This window comes from Panulirus ornatus, chromosome 2, assembly GCF_036320965.1.
Source record: "Panulirus ornatus isolate Po-2019 chromosome 2, ASM3632096v1, whole genome shotgun sequence".
Taxonomy (NCBI): Eukaryota; Metazoa; Arthropoda; class Malacostraca; order Decapoda; family Palinuridae; genus Panulirus; species Panulirus ornatus.
The window spans coordinates 54,854,839-54,878,045 of NC_092225.1; the positions used below are offsets into that span (position 1 = coordinate 54,854,839).

Genomic DNA, 23,207 nt, shown 5'->3' on the forward strand with positions numbered 1-23,207 from the left:
AAATGGTATATATTCACTGAAAACACTAGCTAATGACTGGTCGCCAAGTTTTAAATATCTCTTGGAATCCTCAAATCAGATACACATTCATTCTGTCCAACTTAAGACAAAGTTTAAAGAATATTTTTTCTCAGTAAAAGGTTATGTGTCGGGCAACATACAACCATAAACAATCCTAATATAAAATGTCTTTACAGGTCACTTTATAAGGGAACGACACACGCTTCATAAGTGGACGAAACTATCCCGAACCAGCCTCATTCATGATTCATCCCCCACCAACCCACCCACCCACCCACGGAACGGCACGAAGGCTGCACCTCCTCTCACTACAAGGCCACTGTCGATTTCCGTCGTCACCAGCGTATTACTTTCCCAGTGTGGCAAGAGCTCCCTCAGAAATCACAAGATGGGCAACAAAAGTAGCCTGATGCTTCAGGAACAAGATATCAGGGACATTCAAGCTGAGACGGGCTGTAAGTAGAGTGAGGAGGGAGAGTTCCCAAAACAGCTGATCTGGTACACTGTAACTACTCCTCTTTATCAGTGAATCGATCAGCTGAGTTGATCTGCATGTGATATGGGTCCCACTGGTATGATTTACGTCTTAATAAAACTATATTGATGATGCTTTATATTTGCAAGGGAGTACGCACTTAATTTAGCCTGCAGAACTGGTTTTAACACTTGCAAGCTACAGCTAAGAAAACCCTCTAAGGAGACTGATGAAGTGGTTTAGGGTTAAAATCTTATCTGATCAGCTTGGGTTGTGAAATAGTGGACCTGGACACTACTATCCACAAAAGGAAGTTCTTTGACTGTCAAAAATCCAGATACATACATATCTATTATATATTATGATAGCCTTTCGAAAAGTCAACATAATTGAAATATTTATTAGTTTTTAATAGTATATTTCCTTTCCTCAGTGGAGACCCTATAGAATTCTGACGTTCTTAATCATGCTATGGTATTTCTTTAATTTGGGGTGGAAAGGTGAAAGGAAGTTGATCAACATAAATCCTACCACCGGATGTCTTACAGATACTAGAGCTTTATTTCTGCTATAATCACTTCAGAAAATGTTAGGTAAGGTTCCTTGGTTTATATTTTTACATACATAAAGAAAAACAAACCTGTAGAATTACCTTTTTTTACCTTTGTACAGAAACTTGCTATTTATATTAATTCCGTTCTACAGTGGAAGTATCGTATTAAGAACAAAATATTTGTAGCATAGTATGATCTAGTGGATCATACTTTACTTTATGATATTAGATAAGGTGATAATGGTGATGGGTTGTGAATATCGTAAAATGTGGAATCGATTTATACATAGGTGAAATATTTGAAAACAAATATTGAGAACTTAAAAGATGATCTGATCTCTATAGCAGCAGAGATTTATGTTAATTTTCAGTGCTGTTGTTGAAAATAACAACAAACAATGTGCTAGTAGCCAGTGAATATCAACAAATTGATGACAGATTGAGTCACCATTTGTCACCTAACCAGAAGCCAATAAATGTAGTTCTAAGCAGCTGCCCACAATAATATTTGTAAATTTCTTCATTAAGGCTCGGCTGCTATGGAAGGGTACATGAGGTTTTCTTAAGTTCTGTTGAATTTTTCAGTAGTTAACCTACTTTTACATCAATCAATACCACATTTTCTGTGATATTCATAACCCTCACCACTGTCACCTTATGTATTATCGTAAAATTCTACATAATGTTCCCTATCACACTTTGCAGCTTTTATTCTGTTCCCTTGAGACTTCACTATCATTGCAGTGAAGTATCAGTGAGTATCCAAAACTAGTTTCTGCACATACCTAAACTGGTAATGAGACAGAAAACCTAACCAAACCGTACCTTGTTTAGCGTAACCTAACTTAGTAATTATTAAGGTTAGAACTGTGTGAAATTGGGTGATGGAATGTTGGTTATGATGTTTTGCTATGTCAGTTTAATTTATTTACAACATAGTGTAAAGTTAGTACTGCATTGCTTATAGCTTTTGATGTGATATTTGTTTTGTAGTTTTTAAAGCCAGGGTGGGCAAAATGCAGCCAATGACCTGGATCTGGCCCCCTAAAAGATGTAATCTACTCTTTGAAGTCAGTAATAATCATAGATAAAAATCTTAGGTCCAAGGCCAAAAGTTTACATGACATGGAGAGACGATTAGATTCAAAGACTGTGGAGAGATGAAATGGGACTAACCTGTTTACGTTTTCACCTTAACACTTCTTACAGCCCTAGCTTAAAATTTATTTTACGTTTTCACCTTAACACTTCTTACAGCCCTAGCTTAAAATTTATTTTACATCCTAATATAAACAAATTAATATAGGCCAATTTTTGAAATTTTAGAAAAGACACTTATGTAAATTCATGTTGTGATGACAATAAGTTAAGTTGCAAAAGGCATCCATAATATTGAAGCAATTGTCCATCCTTGGCCAATTAAAGCATGATCTCCAGCATATTTCATGTTATCAGAGAAACAATGTGGTGAGGGTTATGAAGCATTGGGGAAAACATGAGTTAATTGGCATAAAAGTAGGTGAAAGCATGTAAAAAAAAATCAACAGAACCCCCAGCTGCTATAATTTAAGTGAATTTTCAATATTCTGTTCAAATTTTATTAACACTCATGATTGAACATCATGCCATCTGTCCACAAATGTAAACACACAACACATCAAACTGCTGGTTGCAACAACACCCATCCTCACCAAAAGCAGCGTTTTCATATGATTTTCATCAACAGACATTTAAATTATACCTTGGCTGCTTGTGGAGGTGGGTACGATTTTCATTAGTTCTGTTGGTTTTATTCATTGTTTCACCTATTTTTACAATGCTCAATCCCACACTCTTCTTGACTTCATCACCATCACCATATTTCATATTGCAGAATTTTATAATTTCACCTGCTTATATGAAGATTAATCCCATTTTTTCTTGATCTTCATAACCTTCACTACTATCACCTTTTGTCATATTGCAGAATGAATTATATAATGATCCAAACTGTGCTTATCCATTCTTATTCTATTCTCTAACTAGTATAATACACTATCAGAATTTTTCCTGAACTTATTAACTTGGAAGCCATTGCATCCTCTTGGGAACAACCACCAAACAGTATGGGCTAAGTTTAGCAGAGGCATGGTAAGGATTGTTTTCATATATAGTGTACTAAAAAGCCTAATGTTTACTTAGCTGAATGTATTTTTGGTGTCAACAGGAATACATTATGAATTTACAGATATGGACTGAGACCAAAAGGAATATACTTATGATACTTCATTGTCAGCATTAAACATAAATGGATATTTTTATAGAAACTACATATTCTAACATTCATAAGGTGTTATTGGACTCTACCGGCAAGTGATGATATTGTGAATGATGAGTCAGTCACCTTTGGTAAGGCTGTATCATTGTCAATTAACAACATAGAGTACAGTCTTTCTTAGGGTATTTTTGCTCCAAATGAGCCCATCATTTCCCTGCTCCAGCATGAAGTGAAACCTCAAAGATACAGGAGCCCCATAAAACTGGTCCTGTGGTTGTGCAAACCCTGTTCACTCGGATCTGATAGCTGGAGTCAAGAAACGTTTGAATTAAGGATGCTCATTGGTTAATGCAACACCTTTCATTATAGAACTGAAAATTCTTTGAAAGATAATTAGTACAAATACCCAGTAATGATCTCTCTCTCTCTCTCTCTCTCTCTCTCTCTCTCTCTCTCTCTCTCTCTCTCTCTCTCTCTCTCTCGTGTTTTATGAATGGCATGTAAACTATCATATGAACTCAGACTTAGCTTGGAAAATAAACTAATAGAGACTACTGGCTGTTTTATTTCTGACTTTAGTAATATGATGTAATAGACTTGACAGGTGTTATGACCAGAGCTGGTGGATGAGCCAGGGAAGTGTTATAACAACTGTCAGATTTTCAAGTCTTAACCAGCAGTAATTATGTCTGATAATCATGAAATATCAAGAAATATTTTAGATATATCCTAATTAATGGAGTTCCTTAATCTGTCAAACAATAAGTAAACCAATAGATGGTAATACAAAGTAGGCTAGGCTATCAAAGTAGACTGGTGCCGGATCACCACCCTCTGGCTGGAGATGTTCCACAGCTGCCAGTCATTGTTGTCTGTTAACCAAAGAGACTCCCTAGTCCCTACTCCATGCAAACCCCTCACTTGTTTCTGTCCATCAATACCAGCTGAGCTTTGTGTCCACCCAGCTATCAGATCTGAGTGAACAGGGTATAGTACTGTCTGCAATACATCATATTGTATGAAATATCATTCCCAACATCACCCCTATAACAGATTGAATGAGAAAGTTTGTAAAGAAAATTTTGCCTAGATTGGTGAACGTAGATTACAGTATCATCGTAGGTTACAACCAGATCGAATCATACAAAAGTGATAATCTGGAAGTTAGCAAAAAATTTTGTAAATGATACCCATAGTAGCACTAGGGTAAAGTCTGACTATTTTGATATATCAGATGTCTTTAGCAACAGTGCCACCAAAGACATAGAGGTTTCCTTTTATTAGGAAGCATTTGGTGAAAGAACCTGATTTTTTTTTTTTTTTTTTTGAGAACTTTTAACAGTTTTGATGTGATTACAACATTATTTATGATTATTTTCGTGTCAAGGGATTAAGTTTTTACAGTCTTGCTGCTCTCTCAACCTTGTATGAATTTTTAGTCTTGTTGCCCTCCTTCAACCTTGTATGAATTTTTAGTTTTGTTGCTCTCTCTCAACCTTGTATGAATTTTTAGTCTTGTTACCCTCTCTCAACCTCATATGAATTTTTACAGTCTTGTTACCCTCTTTCAACCTTGTACATACTATTTACTCCTGTATTTACACCTTAGTGCACATACACACACCAGCCAAAGCTAGGTACCCATTTATCAACCAACCCTGAGGGGAGCATGAATACCAGAGATGTGTGTGGACCGACTGCTGTGCCAAGGATGTGGGCATCTGCTGACTTATGGTCAGTACCCATAACCACTAAACAACAGAGGCTTTTCAAGAATTGAAGCACATTTTAATTAAAGATGGAGCTGCATCACTCCATTGTATGCATAACCATAGGCTGAATCACACCATCAAACACTTAACCATATATTCATCCCAAAATATAGTTCTTAATGACTAGGTTTGTTGGATTGTAGTGCATACTAAGATGTACCTGAGTTTGGAAATCCTTAGTGAAGTATTCATACCATATTCTACCTTTGCAGGTATTGTTACATACTGAAAGGCATCTGTAAATCAATATTTGGCATGGTTTGCTTATGTTGACAGTACCATAAAATTAACTTTCTAGGTTCCCCATACTTTTTTAGGTTTGTCACATAAATTAAGGGTATTACACTATTCTAGTATTGACAGGATTATTTTGGGATTCTCAGAGGTATGATATAGTAGTTACTAATTTCTCTCTCGAAGTAGTCTTTTTATTTTTAACTTTCTTTTTCATTCACTTCAGCCATGATTTGGTTGGTCTTAGATCTTGTCAGCCAGTCTTTGAAAATTCTATATTATTAATGTTACATCAATTGGAGTACTGAACACATCTCCAAGTAATTGTTGAGGAATAGGAGGATTTTGAACAAATATTAGAAATTTAAATTTGAAATCTCTGTAAGACACCCCTAACTTTGTTTGTTACTCCTCAGTTTTACCAAGCCAAATTGAGCGTCTATACAGTCGCTTCACGAGTTTAGACAAGGGAAACAATGGTTCACTCTCTCGTGAAGACTTCCTCCGCATTCCAGAATTGGCAATTAACCCTCTTGGTGATCGTATTGTTCATGCATTTTTTAAGGTAAGTATATCAAAATTCATTTTATAGTAAAAAAAAATGCTGATAATACTTCATTATAACATTATTACAAATTACAAATTAATGTGATGATGTTATCAAATGCATTTTTCTGAGTTTTACTTTTATATGTAAATGATGATAAGCTATTAAAGCTCCCAAAAGATATAGAAATCCTGAGCGTAGAACAGTATGAATAGTTTGAGTTAACATCATTTACATTGCACATGCATTACATTTCAGTGCATTTCACTGCCTGGTTTTAACATGTGCAGTCATTTATCTCTTCTTTATAACATTTTAAATTCACACAGAAGTGATGTGTGGCAAAAATAATACTCAGAAAATTATGACAGTTTAAGGTTTGAAAAGAAAAAATACATATCAAATGCAGTTATGGATTAAAACTACTTATTTAGTACACCCAGACTCTAAAATGTTTGATGTAGCTTAGGAAAATGTTTCTTGACACACCTGTTTTAAAGATATTTTTGACTCACTGAATGGTGAAAACATTGAGTACAGGGGCTTCTCACTTTTCATTGCCCCTCTTTTCTTTAGTTTGTTTTTTACATGAGTTAATGTGAGAAAGACAGACAACTGGAGGCCTGATTAGCCCATGACTTGGTTGTTGGGTAAAAAAAATTATTCTAACTTGACAAGAAAATGTAATTCTGCTCAACAGTTTTTTAAGCTATCACCGACTCCCCACATTAGCCTTTTAGTGTCCCCAATACCGCAGTTGTTTACACAGTTTATTTCTGGAGTTTTTCTCAGAAAATACCAGAATTTACAAGAGAGATGTGTGGAAATAAAAAGAGCGTGGTTGAGAGAGCAGAAGAGGGTGTTTTGAAATGGTTTGGGCACATGGAGAGAATGAGTGAGGAAAGATTGACCAAGAGGATATATGTGTCGGAGGTGGAGGGAACGAGGAGAAGAGGGAGACCAAATTGGAGGTGGAAAGATGGAGTGAAAAAGATTTTGTGTGATCGGGGCCTGAACATGCAGGAGGGTGAAAGGAGGGCAAGGAATAGAGTGAATTGGAGCGATGTGGTATACAGGGTTTGACGTGCTGTCAGTGGATTGAATCAAGGCATGTGAAGCGTCTGGGGTAAACCATGGAAAGCTGTGTAGGTATGTATATTTGCGTGTGTGGACGTGTGTATGTACATGTGTATGGGGGGGGGTTGGGCCATTTCTTTCGTCTGTTTCCTTGCGCTACCTCGCAAACGCGGGAGACAGCGACAAAGTATATAAAAAAAAAAAAAGAAAAAAAAAAAAATATTTGTCCAAAAGACTTTTGGCGGTATTTATAATCTTATAATTCACTACGTCTGATGGAAGCTTATTCCAGTGCTCAACACACCTATAGGAAAAGAAGCTTTTTCCCACCTTAAGTTTTATTCCATTTGTCCTGGTAACCATATTTTCTTGTATACCAAAAAGATATTCGTGATTTACTTTATCAAACGTGTTCAGAATTTTGAACACTTGGATCAAGTCGCTGCGAAGTCTATGTTTTTTAAGTGAGAAGATATCCAATGGTTTTAGCCTCTTTTCATACGCCAGTTTTCTAAGGGATGAGATCAATTTTGTAACACATCTTTGTACTTGCTCTAATTCTTGTCTTTTTTATAGTTTGGGGACCAAACCTGGACTGCATATTCAAGGTATGGTCTTACTAGAGAATTATAAAGTGGGAGAATTGTTTCTGGTATCTTGTAATCTATTTCTGACTATGAAACCTAACATTTGGTTGCCTTTTTTTTAACTTGCTGTTTGACACTGTCTAGTGTATTTCAGATTGTTACTAATGACTACACCAAGGTCCTTTTCTTCATTTACTTTAGTTGGAGAGTTTCCGAATACTTTGTAGTCATGACATATATTCTTTTCTAAAAATAGAATAACTTTACTTTTGTCTACATTAAACTTCATCTGCCTTCTGTGTGGCCACTCTGCTAGTAAGTTAAGATCCCTCTAAATCATTTCACAGTCCTGCCTGTTTGCAGCTCTACCTCCAAGTTCATTATCATCAGCATATTTGGAGATCTTAGATATGAGAATGAGTTCTTGGTCATTGGTGTATATCATGAAAATAATTGGGCCTTGGACCAACCCCTGTGGCACACCACTCATTACATCTAACTAATCTGAGGCTTTGCTGTTTTAATACTAATTGCTGCTTTCTTCAGTAAGCCAGTCTCTTGATCCATGTACAGAGTTCTTCACCGATTCTGTGCACTTTAAGTTTCTGTAAAAGTCTCTTATGAGGTACTCTCTCGAAAGCCTTTTGGAAATCTAAATATACTACATCAGACAGTAATTTTTCATCCCAATTCTGATAACATTAAAAACTTCCAGCAAATTCATCAGTCAGAATCTTCTATCACAGAAACTGTGTTGACTGTTTGATACAATTTTGCATTCTAGAAATGTGAATTTTATCTCATTATTTTTTTCCATCATTTTATCTAACACTGATGTAAGGCTGATTGGGCAGTAGTTCAAGGCAGACTTTCTCTCTTCTCTTTAATATATATAGGAGGACCATTTGCTTAGTTTCCAGTCAGTTGGCACCTGACTATCGGATAGAGATTTGTTGAATATTTTTGTTATGGGGTATAGCAGCTGTCTCCTGACCTTTAAAAATCAAGCTTAGTTATATGGGCCGTTGGATTTGTTAGGATTTATTTGGTTCCAGGTATTTAAGTACTTCAGAGCTCTTTACTTCTCTAACCTTCAACTCTTATTTATCTGATCCTTGAAAATTTTCATTGGTTGCGATATTCGAGATGTTTCCTCAATTGTGAATACAGAATTAAAAGAATAATTTAGTATAGTGGCCATTTCCTTGTCATCTGTAGTTAGTGTGTCATTTGCATTTCATAATGGTCCAATTCATTCTTTTACTGTCTTCCTTTGTCTTATACATTTGAAGAATTCTTTAGGATTATTCTTAACTTTCAAAGAAATTCTTTTTTTCTTGTATTTACTTTCTCTTATGACGTTCTTACTATCTCTTTGGATTTTGATTAATTCTTGGTGATTTTCATCGGTTCCCATTGATTTGAATTTTTTGTATGTTTTTTCATTTGGCGAATTAGTCCTCCTCATCCATGATGGTTTTGAAATATTGCAAGTTCTCTTGATGATTTGTGGAATTTGTTGATTTTCAATTTCAGTTGTGCGTTGTGCATTTTTAGAATTATTCCATATTTCCTCTATTTTGTAAATGTCAAGAAGTTTCACATGGTAAAACTAAGTAAAAAATGCATTATTTTTTATCTTTGATGCCCGTTACCTTTGGGAACTCCCTCAAGGGGGTGGCAATGGCAAAAGAGTCTCCATAACTGTTCAGCTCTAATGCCACTTCTTTGCCTTTAGTGCCTTACCCTTAACAGGCTACTAGCAGAGGGAAATTGCAGCACAATGTTTTCAGAGGCTTTTTCTTATTTCTTTCTGCTTAATGTTTCAACCTACTACTTTGCCTAATGTTTCTATGTAATGCTCCCATTTATTGTTCCTTCCTACTTCTACTGTATGTTGGTCCTACCATTTTGTCAAAAAACAGGACTAGCACATAGTGCTTATTGCAGGAAAATATACTTTTCAAAGAGTGTGCTAGTTAAGTGTTGTCAAGTGTTATATGTAACAACTCCGGAGAGATTGTATGATTGTGGCCAGAATTCCAATAGTCCATGTGTTAGTAAAGCAGAATGAAAGGACAGCTACCAGGGTGCAAGGAATGTACCTTGACAACCATTCAAGTGGTGGCTTACTAGCAACTACTACCTATTTTTAGAAAATATATGAAAATACAATCAAATACAGATTTTATGAATAGAGTTAAATAAATTTCATATTGTAAAAGTACATGTATGTGAAATATGTTACTTCAAAAAAATTTGTGAATGCAGTCAAAACAAATTCTGTGAGTGTGTGTGCTCAGGTTTGATTAAGCACTACTGCATAGGAAATATTTGGCAAATGACAATGAATATTGGGTAACTCAAGGATTTATAAGATGAAATTCAAACACCAAGTGATTGTTAAAGGTAATTGTTCAAGCTGCAAGAAGAACAAAGAAAATTTATTACCCTACATGTTAAAATAAAGGTGTTAGTGCAGTTTGAGAAGGAGTAATGAGCTGTGGATATTGCAGGAATCCTTGGTAATAATTCAAGAAAAAGCTTTGAGCCTGTATGAAGATTAAAACAACAGCAAAGTGAAGGGTCATAGGTGGAACCTTTGGTTTGATTGGTTTAAGAAATGCCACTACTTTCAACATTTTCAGTGGTCAGCGAAAGGGGAATAGTCTCTGGTGATTACATTTTAAGGGCTTTCATGTGTAATTTTACTAACGGAACAAAGCCTGTTACTTGCTTGTTAAGGGGGTAGCACATGTCTTGCAGCATGTTACATTCTTAAAAGTCAGATGACATGACTTGCCACATCAGTTACCATGTTGTATTGAGAGTCGAAGGTTGCAGCCTTTGCTTGCCGGCCTTGCTGAAATAGTTTGTACATATGGAGGGGATAAACAAAGGAAGATTGACTAAGAGGATCCAAGTGTCAGAAGAGGAAGGGTGATATGGAGAGGATAAGCAAAGGAAGATTGAATAAGAGGATCCAGGTAGAGGGAGAAAAGGGGAGGGTGAGACCTAAGAGGAGATGGAAGGATGGAATGAAAGAGGCTTTGGGATATTAAGGCTTGAACATGCACAAGGATGTTAAACATGCATAGGATATAGTGATCACTGGTCAACAAAAAAAAAAATTTTGTCCTACAAACTAGAACAAATGTACCTTAGAGTGCTTATTATGCTGAATTTGAATCTGTTTATATAATTTTTCTATCAGGTATGGTTTTTAAGTGACAGAGCAGCTAAATATTACAATAAGTGTATATTACTCATTCATAAATAAGGGTAGTATTACACTTAAAAACTTTCTTCTAAAATGTAGAAGTGTACAATTTTTGGCTATATTTGGCCTCAGGAATATCCCTCCTTGATGTCCAGCAGTAATCTGCCAACATGAAGGGGTTCCACATTCCTTGGTACCACTTTGCCATGTCCAAAATGTCCTGATGAAATCTTTTGCTGTGCTCATCATTGACTGCCCTACTATTTCTGGGAAAAAGTCAGTGCGAGTCCAAAAAGTGAATTTTTGCTCACATTGCAACTTAGAGCTTTATATGAGCCAATACATATTTTACATCACAGTAGTTTTCTAATCTGTGATTCCCAAAAAACTCGTTGCAAACTCTTTTAAATGACAGCCATGCAGTTTTTCCAACTTCATTTAGCTCTTCACTGAACTTTTCATCTCGAAGCAGTTCCCTGGTCTACAAAAATACTCTCCTTAATTTTGGCATCACTGATTCTAGGGAATTTATTCCTCAAGTATGTGAATCCATGGCCAGTTTTATCCGTACCTTTGACAGGGTTCTTCATCAACCAAAGCTCAAAGTGCAAAGGAAGCAGATAAATTTTTTCAGGATCAAGAAGAGGAGGAATGATGACATTCTTCTTCCATGGAGTCAGTGATGTTTGTTTTGGCCACACTTTCTTTACATAATGATTTTTCTTGTCCCAGCTGTCCCACCAAATGAGAAAACAACAGTACTTCATGTAACCAAGTTGCATTCCGAGTAAAAGTGCCGCAACCTTTAGGTCACCACATACATTCCACTTGAAGTCCCCATACTTAATTTTTTCCAAAAGAAGCTTAATGTTATCAAATGATTCCTTCATGTCTGCTGCATGAGCCAGAGGAATGGAGGGGAGCTTATTTCTATTGTGGAGTAGAACCGCTTTCAAGCTTACTTTTGATGAGTGAGTAAACAAGCGTCACTCATCTGACAGAGAACTGCTACTCAGTTTGAATGTCACAACATTTCCAGTCATGTTTCTGCAAGCCCCTGGTGACTCATTTTATTGAGGCTTGTGCTTTCAAAAGAAGCTATTGCACATCACAAACAATAAAAATAGCTGTTTGTTAAAAATTTTGTTTCAAATGCGCCATAGAGCACTGGTACATATGTATATACTGTACATAATGATATGCACGTTTGCTGGAACAAAAATCTATGGGTTATAGAGAAATTGTGAAAGCATATTTGGATTCAGTGTGCAAAAATACCAAAGAAAAATTTTTTCCATGGGATAAAATTTATATTGACCAGTGGAATTAGATTGATGTGGTTTACAGGGCATGATGTGCCATCTGTGGGCTGAACTAGCTCACAGTAAGTTAGGGTAAACAATAGAATAGTCCTTGGGGCTTGTTTGTAGATGATGGTTTATTGTTTCAATGCCATATGCATGACAGCTAGAGTGGATGTGTTCCTGGTGATAAGTTGGGAAAAGTGCATAAAAAATTATATATTGAAGTACATATGTACATATATACCTTACATTTATCTACTTTTATTTATATTTATTTTTTTTCATTATACTTTGTCGCTGTCTCCCACGTTAGCGAGGTAGCGCAAGGAAACAGACGAAAGATTGGCCCAACCCACCCACATCCACATGTATATATATACACGTCCACACACGCACATATACATACCTATACATCTAAACGTATACATATATATATACACACACAGACATATACATATATACACTTGTACATAATTCATACTGTCTGCCCTTATTCATTCCCGTCGCCACCCTGCCACACATGAAATAACAACCCCCTTCCCCTGCATGTGCACGAGGTAGCGCTAGGAAAAGACAACAAAGGCCACATTTGTTCACACTCAGTCTTTAGCTGTCATGTATAATGCACCGAAACCACAGCTCCCTTTCCACATCTAGGCCACACAGAACTTTCCAGGATTTACCCCAGACGCTTCACATCCAGTGATAGCACGTCGACCCTGGTATACCATATCGTTCCAATTCACTCTATTCCTTGCATGCCTTTCACCCTCCTGCATGTTCAGGCCCCGATCACTCAAAATCTTTTTCACTCCATCTTTCCACCTCCAATTTGGTCTCCCACTTCTCCTCGTTCCCTCCACCTTTGACACATATATCCTCTTGGTCAATCTTTCCTCACTCATTCTCTCCATGTGACCAAACCATTTCAAAACACCCTCTTCGGCTCTCTCAACCACACTTTTTTTATTACCACACATCTCTCTTACCCTTTCATTACTTACTCGATCAAACCACCTCACGCCACATATTGTCCTCAAACATCTCATTTCCAGCACACCCACCCTCTTCCGCACAACTCTATGTATAGCCAAACGCATCGTAACCATATATCATTGTTGGAACCACTATTCCTTCAAACATACCCATTTTTGCTTTCCAAGATAATGTTCTCGACTTCCACACATTCTTCAATGCTCCCAGAACTTTCACCCCCTCCTTCACCCTATGATTCACTTCCGCTTCCATCTGCTGCCAAATCCACTCCCAGATATCTAAAGCACTTCACTTCCTAGTTTTTCTCCATTCAAACTTACCTCCCAATTGACTTGTCCCTAAACCCTGCTGTACCCAATAATCTTGCTCTTATTCACATTTACTCTCAGCTTTCTTCTTTCACACACTTTACCAAACTCAGTCACCAGCTTCTGCAGTTTCTCACCCGAATCAGCCACCAGCGCTGGATCATCAGCAAACAACAACTGATTCACTTCCCAAGCTCTCTCATTCACAACAGACTGCATACTTGCCCCTCTTTCCAAAACTCTTGCATTCACCTCCCTAACAACACCATCCATAAACAAATTAAACCACCTTGGAGACATCACGCACCCCTGCCACAAACCAGCATTCACTGAGAACCAATCACTTTCCTCTCTTCCTCAACGTACATGCCTTACATCCTCGATAAAAAATTTTCACTGCTTCTAACAACTTGCCTCCCACACCATATATTCTTAATACCTTCCACAGAGCATCTCTATCAGTTCTATCATATGTCTTCTCCAGATCCATAAATGCTACATACAAATCCATTTGCTTTTCTAAGTATTTCTCACATACATTCTTCAAAGCAAATACCTGATCCACACATCCTTTACCACTTCTGAAACCACACTGCTCTTCCCCAATCTGATGCTCTGTACATGCCTTCACCCTCTGAATCAATACCCTCCCACATAATTTTCCAGGAATACTCAACAAACTTGTACCTCTGTAATTTGAGCACTCACTTTTATCCCTTTTGCCTTTGTACAATGGCACTATGCATGCATTCCACCAATCCTCAGGCACCTCACCATGAGTCATACATTAAATAATCTTACCAACCAGTCAACAATACAGTCACCCCCTTTTTCAATAAATTCCACTGCAATACCATCCAAACCCGCTGCCTTCCCGGCTTTCATCTTCTGCAAAGCTTTTACTCCCTCTTTTCTGTGTACTAAATCATTCTCCCTAACCCTCTCACTTTGCACACCACCTAGACCAAAACACTCTATCATCAAACACATTCAACAAACCTTCAAAATACTCACTCCATCTCCTTCTCACATTTCTTTTATTTCTGTTTTTGATCCAGTATGGAATAGAGAGGAACCATATTTTCATGGATATCTTTGATGTATATTTCCCATATAATCTATCGAGATGTCAGCTTTGTGATTTGACTTGATGTTGGTGAGGTATTTGTTCATTGCTGGCACATTTGATCTTGATGGCATGCAAAAAATGTTTATCATTTTATCACATTTGCATCTTTCATAATTTTTTTTCCACAATAGGTTTGCAGCTTGTGGTAGATAATTTTGAATTATTATGTGAGGAACAGGTAATGAACATTGATGTATGGTATATAATGAAAAAGGCTTGGTGTACAGTATTGCAAAACTTTCTCAACAGGAATTCATAAAGGCTTAAATGTTATTACTGATTATGTATACTAGGATGCTTTTTCTAACCCCTTTTGAGATATTGGGATGCATTAATTTTTTCCCCATTTTGAGATAGTTATGTAACAGATTTACAAGTACAGTGATGCTGTACCGGACTGTTATTTATTTATTATACTTAACTGCCATCTCCCGTGTTAGTGAGATAATGCAAGGAAACAGACGAGGAATGGCCCACCCCACTCACATACACATGTATATACATAAACGTCCATACACGCACTTATACATACATATACATTCCAATGTATACATATATATATACATATGCAGGCATATAAATATCCATACTTGCTGCCTTTATCCATTCTTGTTGCCATGCTGCCACACACTAAATAGCATCCTCCCTCTCCCCCTCCAGTTAGGCAGTGCCAGGAACAGACAAAAAATGGTCACATTCATTCACACTCAGTCTCTAGCTGTCGCGTGGAATGCACCGAAACCACAGCTCCCTTTCCACAGACCTTTCCATGGTTTACCCCTGATGCTTCACATGCCCTGGTTCAATCCAGAGTGTTATGGTGTGAAAAAAATAAACCATTTTGTTCATGCTGATGTTTTTGAGTGTGAGCACAAGCAATTTTATAGTTTGTGAAAAAAGTTTTTCTTCTTCAAATTCATATTTTTGCGTGTTTCTAGGAGAGTGAAGATGACCACGTGAACTTTCGTCAGTTTGTTCGAGTTTTGGCACATTTTCGACCTATCAAACGTGCTCAAGACAATAAGCTTAACTGCCGAGAAGAAAAGCTTAGATGTAAGTGATGTTTTCATTGAGAATTCAAACAGCAACAGCATGATTTGTGGCTGCTCTTATAAAGCACGAATTATTTCTTTATGTCAGTAAATTTATGTATTGCATTTAGTTTAATGATGACAGTGAAAACACAAAGAACTCATAAATTTGCATATGGATGTGTAAGATAAATGGTGATTTACTACCTTAAGGAGGCTTCATTAGACTTGAAAAATTTTACTGTCTCATAACAAAAGACTTGTACTTTATATTTCTGCTAACATGCAAAAGGCTCATCCCTAGCCCCCTAAGTGTTTCTGCACTCACATCGTAACTACCTCACATCCTACCTACCATTGTTCTGTGGTACAGATTACTTGATTATCCTATAGATTAAGGTAACAGATATTTTTGGAAGAAATCTTGCCTGGGACATGCAAGTTTTGGGATCCTCCTATATCCTCTCTGCAGATGCACAGAGCCCACAGAATCTAGAGTTCCCATGACTAATATAGCTACTATCTCATAGTAAGTCTGGAAGCCACATGGTGGACCCAATCTAATCTGTTCCATGGGGTTTTTAACCAATAAGCAGTTTGCTAAAGCAACAGGAGGGATGGTGCATGTATGGCAACCCCAGTGCGATTGTTTCATATTGGCTATACCTGAAAGACTTGCTTGTTGTATTGTGGTAGAAGGCTTACTTTAGCAAATGTGATAACAAATGTATATGTTTCAGTATTTTTACATCAGTAGGAGGTAGGGTTCATGTGCAACTGTCCTAGAATAGTGATTCTTGATAACCAAAGCATTTGGCTCTGTTCCATAATGATAGGTGCTACAATATTACATAGATCTTTTGATCTTTAAATATCAAGGAGAGCCTCCCAAGGTGATTATGGATCAGCTTCCTTAACTTTGTGATAAAACAGAAAAGTTGCTTCTTAAAACAACTCATTTTACTAATAACATAAATACTGTATTTTTGTTTGATTTGATATTTAGGAATTGTTCACTGTACACCTGTACTTAATGTCCTGACATTATTATTGTGTACTTATTCTTTCTGACATATTTCCAGTTGCCTTCAAAATGTATGATCTTGATGATGATGAACGTATCTCACGTGAAGAGCTTCTTGCTGTTCTCCACATGATGGTTGGAGAAAATATAAGGTAAAAGAACTTTTATTGGGGAAGTGAAGTGTTTCTGATCTTAGCAGGGAATGGAACCATGGAAGCAGAAGTGAGTCAGGGTGGGGAAGGGGGCAAAGGTTCTGGGAGCAATGAAGAATGTGTGGAAAGAGAGAACATTATCTCAGAAAGCAAAAATGGATATGTTTGAAGGACTAGTAGTTATACGGTTGTGAGGCATGGGCTATAGATAGGGTTGTACAGAGGAGGGTGGTTGTGTTGGAAATGAAATGTTTGATCGAGTAAGTAATGAAAACATAAGAGAGATGAGTGTGGTTGAGAACAGAAGAGGGTGTGTCGAAGTGGTTTGGACATATGGAGAGAATGAGTAAGGAAAGATTGACAAAGAAGATATATGTCACAGGTGGAGGGATGGAGTGAAAAAGATTTTGAGTGATCGGGGCCTGAACATACAGGAGGGTGAGAGGCAGAACACTTCCCATGTTTTCCCTGCGTGTCGTAGAAGGCGACTAAAAGGTAAGGGAGCAGGGGGCTGGAAATCCTTCCCTCGTTTTTTTTTCATTTTTCCGAAAGGGGAGCAGGGAAGGGGGTCAAGTGAGAATATTCCCTCAAAATCTCAGTCCTCTGTTCTTAGCGCTACCTCGCTATTGTGGGAAATGGTAAATATTATGGAAAAATAAATTATTATTATCATTATTTTGCTTTGTTGCTGTCTCCCGCGTTAGCAAGGTAGCGCAAGGAAACAGACGAAAGAATGGCCCAACCCACCCATATACACATGTATATACATACACGTCCACACCCGCAAATATACATACCTATACATCTCAATGTATACATATATATACCCACACAGACATGTACATAATTCATACTGTCTGCCTTTATTCATTCCCATCGCCACCCCGCCACACATGGAATAACAACACCCTCCCCCCTCATGTGTGCGGGGTAGCGCTAGGAAAAAACAACAAAGGCCACACTCATTCACACTCAGTCTCTAGCTGTCATGTAATAATGCACTGAAACCACAGCTCCCTTTCCACATCCAGGCCCCACAGAATTTTCCATGGTTTACCCCAGACGCTTAACATGCCCTGGTTCAATCCATTGACAGCACAGCGACCCCAGTATACCACATCATTCCAATTCACTCTATTCCTCGCACGCCTTTCACCCTCCTGCATGTTCAGGCCCCGATCACACAAAATCTTTTTCACTCTATCTTTCCACCTCCAATTTGGTCTCCCACTTCTCCTCGTTCCCTCCATCTCCGACACATATATCCTCTTTGTCAATCTTTCCTCATTCATTCTCTCCATGTGACCAAACCATTTCAAAACACCCTCTTCTGCTCTCTCAACGATACTCTCTTTATTACCACACATCTCTCTTACCCTTTCATTACTTACTCGATCAAACCACCTCACACCACATATTGTCCTCAGACATCTATAGCCCACACCTTGCAATCATATATATCATTGCTGGAACCACTATTCCTTTAAACATACCCATCTTTGCTCTCCAAGATAACGTTTTCGCCTTCCACACTTTCTTCAACGCTCCCAGAACTTTCGCTCCCTCCCACACCCTGTGACTAACTTCTGCTTCCATGTTTCCATCCACTGCTAAGTCCACTCCCAGATGTCTAAAACACTTCACTTCCTCCAGTATTTCTCCATTTAAACTTACCTCCCAATTTACTTGTCCCTCAACCCTACTGAACCTAATAACCTTGCCTCTTAATCACATTTACTCTCGGCTTTCTTCTTTCACACACTTTACCAAACTCAGTCACCAGCTTCTGCAGTTTCTCACCCGAATCAGCCACCAGCGCTGTATCATCAGCGAACAACAATCGACTCACTTCCCAAGCCTTATCATCCAGAACAGACTGCATACTTGCCCCTCTCTCCAAAACTCTTGGATTCACCTCCCTAACCACCCAATCCATAAGCAAGTTAAACAATTATGGAGACATCACACACCCCTGCCACAAACCGACATTCACTGGGAACAAGTCACTTTCCTCTCTTCCTATTCGTACACATGCCTTACATTCTTTGTAAAAAAAAATTCACTTCTAGCAACTTACCTCCCACACCATATACTCTTAAAACCTTCCACAAAGCATCTCTATCCACCCTATCATATGCTACATACAGATCCATCGTTTTTCTAAATATTTCTCACATACATTCTTCAATGCAAATACCTGATCCACTCATCCTCTACCACTTCTGAAACCACACTGCTCTTCCTCAGTCTGATGCTCTATGCATGCCTTTACTCTCTCATTAAATACCCTCCCATATAATTTCCCAGGAATACTCAACAAACATATGCCTCTGTAATATGAACACTCACCTTTATCCCATGGCACTATGCATGCATTCTGCCAATCCTCAGGCACTTCACCATGATCCATACATAAATTGAATATTCTTACCAACCAGTCATCAACACTGTCACCTCCTTTTTTTATAAATTCCACTGCAGTACCATCTAAACCCACCATCTTGCATGTAGAATGTAATATGACAGCATGTTTTCATTTGTTAATCTTTTTCATGTTCTCTAATTTTCTCAGTAATATTCTACCAATAGGTGGGTGCTGAAAGACCAGATGTTTAAAGTTCTATATATATTTATTCAAGCTTTCACTTTCACATGGGGTATCATCAGGAATCTACAAAAAGAGAAAAACTACATCACACCGCTTGGATAAGTAAAATGCATATAAAATATAAAGACTCAGAAAAAACACAGCTCATAAAATTAATTTGTTTAGTGTTTTCTCTTACTTTTATGTGTTGTTTTTCTTAGTTTTTTATATTTTGTTTGCATTTTACTTATCCAAGTGTTGTGACACAGTTTTTCTCTTTTTTGTAGATTCCTAATGAAGCCAAAAGCTTTAATAGACAATATAGAACTTTGGACAATTGGTGCTTGAGCACCTACCGAATGGTAAAATAATACTGAGAAAATCAGAAAACTTACGATAGAAGCTGTAGTATTCAATATATTTTTTTCATACATATTCGCCATTTCCCGCATTAGCGAGGTGGCATTAACAACAGAGGTCTAGGCTTAAGAGGGAAATCTTCACTGAGTCCCCTTCTTTCTTCCTTCTTTTGGAAAAGTAAAATACTGGAGGGGAGGATTTTCAGCCTCCTGCTTTCTCCCCTTTTAGTTGTCTTTTACGACATGCAGGGAATACGCAGGAAGTATTCTTTCTCCCCTATCCCCAGGAACCTAATTTATCAACCAACCCATAGTGGTAGATGAATGGTTGGGTTGACTGTTATGATCAGGATTTTAAACTATGCAGACTCACATCTAGGTGACCTGTGAATGGGTCAGTGGCAGCAGCACTAACCACTACATTACAGAGTTCCTTTTTTAAATGAGTAACGATTCATGAGGGGAGGGTTTTCATTCCTTGCTTGATACAATATGCAGGAGATATATGGATTTTATTCTTACTCCCCATTCATAGGGTATATTTATGTTAATACTGCTGTGTTGTATCCAAATTTTCCTGGCCTTTTGTCCTCTCAAAAGCCAAAGCATATATAATAAAGCTGCAAACCACACAAAGGTGCTCTCATCAATCACTAGCTGCTTAGGAACCACAATACACCTACACAATGAATCAAAGATCCTCCCAATACAGTCCCACCTCAACATGTTCAGCACTGAGTTCTGTGCAGCAGCACTAGACCCCCTTCTACCCAAACCACTCCATTACTTACCACCAACCCCCAATGAGAAATGAAAAGCTTACCCTCCCTTCTTCACACTTCAGTAACCTCTGCTCACAGATCCCTTTACCCTCAGCAAAATATAACACTGACAAAACACCAACCCCCAAGTAGAAATAAAAAGCTTATCCCCCCCCCCCCCCCCCCCCCCCCCCCGCTATGGACATCACTCATGTTTACGATACTACAAAAACCTTTCACCATATCTCAGGACCATGTCCACAATGCATCTACCATAATGAAAACACCAAGCATTTACTATCAAATACCCCTGCACACTGCATATAGACACGCACACATCACTAAACTTTATGAACTGTGTTCCAGACTGGTGGAGGTGACCTTGATTTCTGTTATATAGAAGATTCTGTAGGGGATACACTTCTATTACATTTGGGATATGATTGTAATTATATAGTTTCAAATCTGATTTTTATCTTGAGAAACAAGTTACAAGGATAATATTGAAGCTTGTTCTTTTTCCTTTACATGGCATTAGACTGCATGTTAGATAGGATAAAAATATGGCAAGAATAATTAATTGGCCAGCTCTGGAAGTTTGGTCAAGAACTGCTAAACATGTTTTATTCCTGTCAGTGATGAACAGCTGAACAGCATTGCCGAAAGAACCATTCTTGAAGCTGACCGTGATGGTGACCAGATGATCAGTTTTGAAGAGTTTTGCAGTGCCTTAGAGCGCACCGATGTTGAACAGAAGATGTCCATTAAGTTCCTCAAATAGATATTTTTTTCCTTTAATGTTAAAATTGGTTGTAAATTTGTGTATTCTTTAGTTTAGATAACTCTGTAGATCAAGCACAAATATTTCTTGTAAGACGAGATAAAATACTTTTCATATTCATAGTTGCAAATATTATTAGGGATTATGAATTCCTTTAATCTGTTCGCACAGATACTGTGATAGTTTTCTTTGAAAAGTTTTATATATACCCATGTGGGTGTTACTGGACTCTACCCATACATAGTTGTGCCACAAGCGAAAAGTCATCTTTGGGAGGTTGTATTCGGTAGACAAAAAAAAATAGTAATTACACGGAATTTTCACACTAAAAAGAGTCCATCATTTCCCTGCTAATGGTTGTAATGCAGCCTCAAAGCTGCAGGAACCCTGTAAAGGAGCTCAGTGTTTTGCATTATTCTGTTGTGATATGAAGCCAATTTTTTTCTTTGAAATCATAATACAAAGTGACCTTATTACAAAATTTTAGAAATTTGTAACAAGTCAAGAGGTAGCAGTTTTAGTATGATGAGTCATTACATATTGATAAGGTACATTGTGTGAGAAGATAGGTGAAGTCCTTTGAGGTAATGTGATAACGCAGGAAGACCTAATACTTAGCTCTTAATAGGTAATCTTTTTATAAGGGTTACCATGAGATAACTTGGTAATAGGAAACATAGTTGCAGCTGTTATTTTTCTTCCCTAATAATCAGTTTGGTTAAGCTTGTTTATCTATTATTTTGCACAATTGATAAGTAATTAGCATGCACCATAACAAGGCTTATTTTTATACTGAATCTTTACTATATCAGGTTTGCTCCTGCTCTTACTCATTATATGTAACATTGTTATACCTAGTGCAGTGTTATGATAAACAGCTGTTGTAAGAGTAATGTTTTTGTGTTCAGGAATTAGAACAAAAGTTAACTGCAGAGGGAACTCTTAACTGTGGTTGGAGCATTGTTGTTGGATGTCCTAATTGTTGGATATCCCACATTAAGAATGTGGAAATATTTTGTATATACATTAAATTTTACAGACACCAAGAATATATGTTTAATCCTGTGCAGTTAGGTAATCGAAGGATATCTTGTGTAAGCCACTCTTTTCGAAAACAGGTATTGGTGTGCTGGATATATGTTACAGAACTGTAGTACAAGTAATTTTTATGGAAATGAATATTAGTTTTTCTCTGTGTATGAGAAACTTATTTTTTAAAGCCATGCTATGATTACAAGTATAGTATTTTTGCATGAATATTAATACCAGTTCAAAAATATAAGCTTTAGTACTCAGGCATTAATATGAATATAAATATTCGGAAATGATTAGAGGGATTTATCAAGGTCTGTTGTAAAAAGGGCCCCAGGGTATAAATGTAGTTAAAATTTTTAGGATGTTTCAGTCAATAATAGTTCTATTATTTCAGAAGTTTGTGTTTATTGTGCTTCATATCATGAATATCTCTCCAACCATGCTTATGTTAATAATGTGTTTCATTCCACTTTTGTTTGACGATACTTGGAATAAAATAAATTTCGTTTCACATCAGTTTTTTTTTTTTCATAAACTGGGAAAAGTCCCATATTATTTAATATAAATGGGGCTAATAGCATGCCCCTAAGAGTACCCTGATAAATCCCTGAATAACAGAGTATATATGAGTTTCTACTTTCAATTATTCCACCTTGAGGTTCAGATTTATATTCTAGGTGTTATTACCATAAGATTTACTTTATTGAGCCCCCAAGTGTGGCAATTTTCAATAAATTCTTGAAAATCTATTATGGTACTTATTTTATGTCTTCCCTTTCAAAAAAAGTTACTTAAAATATATGCTAAGATTATCAAACAAATACATGTCCCTCCTGATGCTGTAATACATACTCATCTCTATTCAATCATAATTCCCAATATGTTCCATGATATATAAACATCATCAATATAAATCTTAATAAAGTTCTTTTAATTATTGTTATACTTGATTGCAGTTTCCCTCATCAGCAAGATAGCACCAGGAAATAGACGAAGA

The 23,207-nt window shown here is 37.2% G+C and overlaps 1 protein-coding gene across 1 annotated transcript; it reads left to right on the forward strand.

Annotated features, from left to right (window-relative positions):
* The first annotated feature begins 205 nt into the window (after positions 1–205).
* On the forward strand, positions 206–22,959 carry elm (calcineurin like EF-hand protein 1 elm). Its single transcript, XM_071676092.1, has 5 exons — positions 206–476; positions 5,729–5,877; positions 15,419–15,533; positions 16,594–16,687; positions 21,031–22,959. Exons 1-5 carry the CDS (start codon positions 410–412, stop codon positions 21,173–21,175), a joined length of 570 nt encoding a protein of 189 aa, XP_071532193.1. The 5' UTR covers positions 206–409; the 3' UTR covers positions 21,176–22,959.
* The last annotated feature ends 248 nt before the right edge of the window (positions 22,960–23,207 follow it).

Excerpts from the sequence above, each read along its gene's own strand:
- elm (XM_071676092.1), top strand. The coding sequence starts at position 410 with ATGGGCAACAAAAGTAGCCTGATGCTTCAGGAACAAGATATCAGGGAC. Across the intron at positions 5,878-15,418 it reads TTGTTCATGCATTTTTTAAG|GAGAGTGAAGATGACCACGT; the intron begins GTAAGTATATCA and ends GCGTGTTTCTAG. Across the intron at positions 16,688-21,030 it reads ATGGTTGGAGAAAATATAAG|TGATGAACAGCTGAACAGCA; the intron begins GTAAAAGAACTT and ends TATTCCTGTCAG.